This window comes from Morone saxatilis, unplaced genomic scaffold, assembly GCF_004916995.1.
Source record: "Morone saxatilis isolate NCDOM2014 unplaced genomic scaffold, NCSU_SB_2.0 Contig1, whole genome shotgun sequence".
NCBI classification, from domain to species: Eukaryota; Metazoa; Chordata; class Actinopteri; family Moronidae; genus Morone; species Morone saxatilis.
In genome coordinates this window covers 13,221,872-13,228,417 of record NW_023339651.1, presented here as the reverse complement: position 1 = coordinate 13,228,417, position 6,546 = coordinate 13,221,872, and the positions used below count along the sequence as shown (strand labels likewise).

The window sequence follows — 6,546 nt, the reverse complement described above, 5'->3', positions numbered from 1 at the left end:
CACACACACACCCACACAAACAGTGAGATACACAGTCCCAGAGATAGGAGGCTGCGTGTTTCCATTCAGGTGTGCCTGTATGCACAAAACACACCCATTCCACCCTTTGATTCTCTTGATGACGACTGAGTCTTAACCTGAATAGAATCGTTCAGTCATCAAATATCAACAGAGACACACCTAAAATTCCATGTTTGATGCTTCACATTTCATATCAAATTAGTTAAATACTTCAGAGTGCAATGTCAAGAGTACATTATTATTGATCTGAAAGCTCCTTGAACTTTATTAGTTATTAGAACTAAGATTTTGTCATATTTTCTCATCTGATAGCTCTTGTTTTTGAAAAAAGTCATAGAGGATCCATTTTTGACAAATGGAAAACACTAGCGCTGTAATTCAAAGCGGCAGTCGTAAGCAAATGTAAACCAAATGTTCTGGACCAAGAACCCATGCCTGCCTACAAACACTGCCACGTAAATCAGATCAAACAAATGCTGAATTTATCACATGTTTGGAGTTCCAAAGAGGCTAACACACAGGGAACTGCCTTGTGTAAATACTGAGTGGAACTTAAAGTTTCTGGCAACATTACTCAACTACACTGAAAACTTTCCATTATTTTGACATGACACATGCTCAGCTCAGGTACAAACATACTGCCCATTATCCTGGTTTTGAACCATTATCTTCAGGACAATAATTAAAATAACATATATAACATGTCATATACATTATATAACTTAATTACCATGGCGGTCTCCAAACATTATCTACACCTTTATCGTCTCTCCCAAAGAGTAGATAATGAGACATCATGAGACACACGAACGCTAGATTTATTTTAAGATGTTCGTCACATTTGACCCATGCTTGTTATCTGCGCTGCTATAAAAGACGACGCCTCATGTTTACAGCATTAGTAACAACAGGTGTTGCCCCCACAAACCTGGCTGGTGACATAGAGGTTATAATGCTCACTCACCATATCCAGAGGTTTGAATACATGGTGAACAAGCTCCTCTGATGAAGGATTGGAGATGGTTGATTTCAGATGGGCCTATAAAGAAATAGAGGCATTTACTACGTAGCACATAAAGATAACCAAAAGAAATGAAATGTGGTCTGACTGAATACACACCAGCAGGCTGAAGCAATATTTGAATTTCTGGAAGATATCTATGAATTCCTCCTCTGGCGGAGGGCGGGCCTTTGCAGTGAGTAAATCTTCTGTAGTTTAAAGAAGGTGACACACAAAACACAAGAAAAAAGGTCACCTACGGAACAAGTTTTCACACAGTTTTGAGTTTTCCACACTTTGGTTATCTTGCAGACTCATCTTAAAATGGATTCACTTCATTGTTTTTTCATCAATCTTTATTGGACACGTGCCGAAATTGGATTCATTGGACATATTAAGTCAAGGCACACACCTGTCTATTTAAAGGTTTTAAAGTGGATGGTTTGTGTTGGAGAGAAAAGCAAGCCATGAGGTCGAGAAAACTGGTCGTACATCTGCGAGACAGTATTTTGTGTCAAGGCACAGATCTAAGGAAGGATACGAGAACATTTCTGCAGCATTTAAAGTCCCCAAGTGGTAGCCTCCATCATTCTCAAAGGAAGAAGTTTGGAACCACCAACAATCTTCCTAGATGGGGCCACCAACCCAAACTGAGCAATCAGGGACAAAGGGCCTTGGTCAGACAGGTACCCAAAAAACAAATGAAATTAGATCCAGGGTTCCTTGTGGAGATGGGTGAAGCATCAGTGCAAAAACAAATATTGAACTTTTTGCCCACAGTTTCCAGCAGTTTGTGTGGAGGAAACCAGGCACTGAGCAACACCTCATCAATACCATTTCTACAGTCAAACATGGTGGTGGCAGCATCCTGCTGTAGGGATGTTCTGGAGCAATCCTGAGTGAAAACCATTTCCACAATGGAAGGAGTGGCTTTGGGAGTGCTCTTGTGAAAGTCCTGGAGTGGCCCAGCCAGAGTTTGGACCTGAACCCAATAGAGCATCTCTGGAGACATCTGAAAATGGCTGTGCACTGACGCTCCACATCCAACCTGACTGAGTTTGAATGATCCTGCCATGAAGAATTGGAGAAACTTCCAATGGTGTGTGAAGTTTGAGTGATCATTTCCAAGAAGATTTGAGGCTGTCTTGGCTAATGGGATATTCCAATCTTTTATTTTTAATAACTTCAAAATCTCGTTATTGCTTTGTCATTGTGCGTATATTGATCTGAACATTTTTTAAGTGAAATGAATCCATTTTAATCTTAGTCTGAAACATAAAATGAGTAAACCTTTCTCTCTCTTTTTACCTTCAGCACTTTGCTTTTTACTTTTCTTCTTTTTCTTCTTCCTCTGGGACAGCACCGTCACAGCCTCCGCAGTCTGCTGCAGCTTGGCCATGAAGTTCTCGATGTCGTCGAAACAATGATTGAGGATCCCCTAGGGGAGGGAGAACCAGTTTGTTATGCTGTTCAGATATGAGTTACAGCCATAAGTTGACTGAAAAGACTCAAAAAGGTGATGAGGAGACGTACCACTTCTCTCTCTGCTCGCAGGAAAGAGATGTCAGGCCCACCGTTCATACCGTTCGCTGTTGCAGAAGAGAGGAGAGGATTCAGTTCATCCATTTTCATTCATGGTCCTGGTGTTTGCTCCATGTGGAATTCCTACCACCCCCTCTTTTAGCCTTGAAACCCACCCCCGCTTACACACACACACACACAAGGCAATCTCTGTGCTCCTGAATACCTCTCACTTCCCTATTTCCCCCCTTTTTGCCTTCAAATAATTTCAGGGTATTCATGTGAAAAAGTGTATTTTTCTTACCTCTGAGCCCTGGGTAAGGTGGAGGGTTGGATGGTGGGGCATTTGGAGCATGTGGGATGGGAGGGCTTGGGATTTCAAAGGGGTCGATCATCTCTCCCCCACTCTGAGGAAGCCTAAAGGACAAGAGGAGAGTTTCAAGCCCGCTACACCCTCACAACATTGCACTACAGGTAGTGTCCTTCTTGACGATGACGGCATCATCTCAGGAAACACCCTCCAGTCGCTTAAAGCAGTCAAACACATTCATGAACACACATTTGATTGCAGACAGGCTCATCCTCGTTTTAAAAGCCTCAAATGGACACAGCCTTGGGACTATTTACAACAGGATGACATCTTGATCAGTGGCTCCAGCCAGACAAAGCAGTCCTCTATCAATAGACACAATGTGATGACTCTGAAATTCAATCCTTTAGCCCTTATCGCACTATGAAACCACAGTAAACAGTCTGACTGTGCTTTCTCATGCCTGTAGCCTACATTGCACACGGCACTGTGCTTCAATCTGAATTCTGCTTTTAAACAAATCTGCGAGCAATAAGACAGTTTTAAATGCAAAAGACAAGGATGTGGATCACTGTAGCTGCAAGTGTTTGTATATTTGCTTGCCTACTCTAAGCTATATGCAGAAATCTCACAATTCTGAGTCAAACTTTCTTTCTACTGAATCAGCATCTAAACCCACCTGCCCGTCTTACCACATGTGTCTGTCCTTCACACGTCCTTTAAAAAAAGTCTTTTTAAAGCAGGTAATCCGTTCAGGCCCTGAGCCTGCACACCGCTGTCGTCCCTCCTCTACTCTCACTGCTTTCTGTCACAATGGTCTTGTTACCTCTGTCACACCTTCTTAAGTTATGTGAAAACCGGTAAAACAAGTCTTGCTCAGCTGTTTACACTGTCCTCTCTGTCTCTCTCCCTCCCTCCCTCCCTCTCTAAAAACGGATGGTGGCTGCTATGATTGAGTGGTAAATAAGACTGGCAAGAATGGCATTAAAAGAGGAGACAAGCAAGCACTTTAATGGGGGATGGTTCTGAATTATCATGTATTATCTGTGTCCATCTTTTTGTTTGGCTGCGTGTCTGTTATTATTTGGCAGTCCATCAACGTCCTCCCATACAATATTAAGGCAAACATACACACACAGACAGACAGAAACACACTTTTCTTCCATTAAGGCATGACAATTGGGCACTTATAAGCTTGAATTTCATAAGGAACAGACATCAACTGAATAGTTCAGTTTTAAAGTCTTCACGAGAGCCATTTTGATTTGTTTCTTCACAGATTTATTTTGTGACCATGACATTCACTGTACCTGAGGGTGTCAGGGAGCTTCTCATTCCTGGTGGTGGAGGAACCAGAAACCGCTTGTGTGATGTCGTCACAGATCTGCTCTGCCTGTGAGAATAAGAATCTGGAAGTGGCATCACTTGTAAAACCTGAACCGGGCTGATGATTCAGAACTGCTACACTGTGTCAGGCAGGACAGACTGGGAATCTCGCTCCAGTGTCATTACTCACCTTTACACTCTCGCAGTTAAAGAAATGAATATCCGGCTTCTTTTGATCTACACCTTGGCAAACAAGCAGGAGGAGGGATGAGAAGTGTTTTTCTGTGTTAATGGCGTCGCAGCGGTATATAGATTTGAAAGAGTAGTTCTCCAGCTCATCCTGCATGAGGGGACAAAACAAGGACAACATTATGAATGATAATATGACTTGCATAAATCCCACATTCATCTATTTACAACCTACAGGCCCTGTTGGTCATAACGCACGTGTTCTTACCTGGCTCTGTGTGTCCCGGAGATGAATGGCCTCTGTTCCAACATCTAGGAACATCTGTTGACTCCACAGCTTTTTGCTCTGAGCTAGGAAGGAGAGACGCGACTGGGCTTCCTCCACGCTATGCACATCTCCATCCTGGAGTGAGAAAGTCAGCAGGTGCTGCATGCAGAGAGAGAGAGAGAGAAGTAAAAGGATGAGGAAAATGTTTCTTAAAATATCACTGCAGTGTGCAGTGTGATGTGTAGTAGACTTACATTAACAAGATACCGTGAGATGTTTGTCATCCTCCACTGTGTCAGCTGCTCTGGAGTCAGAAAGTTAGGGCAGCTTTATATGAATTTACAGCTGGAAAGAGGGTATCAGAAAACATGTTAGGTGGAGGTACAAAGGGTGTTCTTAAAAGGACCTTTGATCCACTTACAGATGCTAACAGTTCTTCTGGTGCTGCTGCTGTTGTTTTAAGGCAAGCAGCAGTTTAATCTTAGCTACATTTTCTCTAAAGAAACAAGTCTTAGCCAATACCTGCAAAAGCAACACCCTCATTTAAATGTTTCCCTTCCCTGTTACGTCAGCCTGTCCTTCTCTGTGCTTCAGTAACGCTGGGATTACGCTGTATGAGTGAACGAGCCACCCAACCAGTCTGACAACAATACAGTGTATCTCACCATTCAATCTCTCTGCTCATCAATACTCGGATCACTGCTATTAAGAGGACACACATCCAGTATCACTCACACTTCCTTAAGACCGGTTTCATTGAAAAGTGGTGTCAAACTAATGTATCATATGGTATTTCTTAACTTAAGTGGAAAAAGTGAAAAAACATTTCAAGATGTTGACTGAACTCCTGTATCAGCACTACTGAGAATTCCTGTTTTTGTACAAACAAAAACACTAGTGAGAAACAACCTTAACACTCTGTTAATAACTATTACAAAACACTAATATCACAACAGCAGCCTTCCAGAGTAGTGTGTTATAATGTACTGAATGTACACTCCATAGTTCATTTGTATATTACAACACATTTTGGGATGGAAAAGGTCATTATTTTGTCATAATTGTGTAAAACACTAAAAATGTGTTGCAACACGGACATGACCCAAGGTTCAGTCAAGTGTAAAGGATGTTTTTGATTTCAGTGAATCCATGTGACATCAAACAGACGAAAATAATATTAAATTTAATTTTTTTAAGTATCTTAACAAATAACCACACATCACTAGTGGCTTCAAAAAATAAAAAAACAACATGTGACAAAATTTCAGTGTCTTTCATTGCAGCTTCTGATTCATGGTTACTGTACATTGATTTAAGAACTAAACAGTTTTAAATGTTAAAAGTTCTGACTACTACAGAGACTAATGATTGGAATGGAAATGGATGTTTGATTGACTTACCAGGGTTGACTTCCAAAACTTTATTCCTGATGTTAACAGCTGTGTGTTTACACTAACAGTAAAATCTGTCCTGCTCTCAGCGTACCTGCAGGTATCTCACTCCTCACTCTGCTCTCTTTGGTACTGAAAGCCTTTACAGAGCAGAGGTGTGTCACCTTGCACAGTCCCGCCCAGTCTACCACCCCACCTTAGAGATAAAAATATTTACTCAGTCTTTCACCTGTGAGGACATATTTGAGAAAATTGAGCAGGGCTGTAGCTACAACTGGCAGAACTGAGGTCATGTCCTCTGCATTTTCCCTTGGAATCTGGAACATATTTTTCAGCACTATCTTGTTGCTGCTGCTTACATTCCCCCAGAGGCAAATGGAAAACATGCTTATTTATTTTGATATTTGAATAGTCTAATATAAATGTTATCTGTTGTTCTAGTGTGAAGGAACTGCGAACCTTTCTTTGATCCTTAAGTGCACACCCTAAAGTTAAAGACTGTAGGCTGATATTTTTACAC

At 41.5% G+C, this 6,546-nt stretch overlaps 1 protein-coding gene across 1 annotated transcript in view; it reads right to left on the bottom strand.

Annotated features, from left to right (window-relative positions):
- The window catches only part of eps8l1b (eps8 like 1b), an 11,379-nt gene extending 5,231 nt beyond the window's left edge, over positions 1-6,148 (bottom strand). Inside the window, exons 1-10 of the mRNA XM_035671598.1 lie at positions 6,036-6,148; positions 4,890-4,980; positions 4,636-4,794; positions 4,369-4,518; positions 4,163-4,245; positions 2,847-2,959; positions 2,555-2,610; positions 2,330-2,459; positions 1,142-1,230; positions 986-1,060 (exon numbers count right to left, since the gene is read on the bottom strand). Coding sequence (XP_035527491.1) covers positions 986-1,060; positions 1,142-1,230; positions 2,330-2,459; positions 2,555-2,610; positions 2,847-2,959; positions 4,163-4,245; positions 4,369-4,518; positions 4,636-4,794; positions 4,890-4,919 — 885 coding nt within the window. The 5' untranslated portion in view covers positions 4,920-4,980; positions 6,036-6,148. The remainder of the gene's footprint in view (positions 1-985; positions 1,061-1,141; positions 1,231-2,329; positions 2,460-2,554; positions 2,611-2,846; positions 2,960-4,162; positions 4,246-4,368; positions 4,519-4,635; positions 4,795-4,889; positions 4,981-6,035) is intronic.
- Positions 6,149-6,546: the final 398 nt, after the last annotated feature.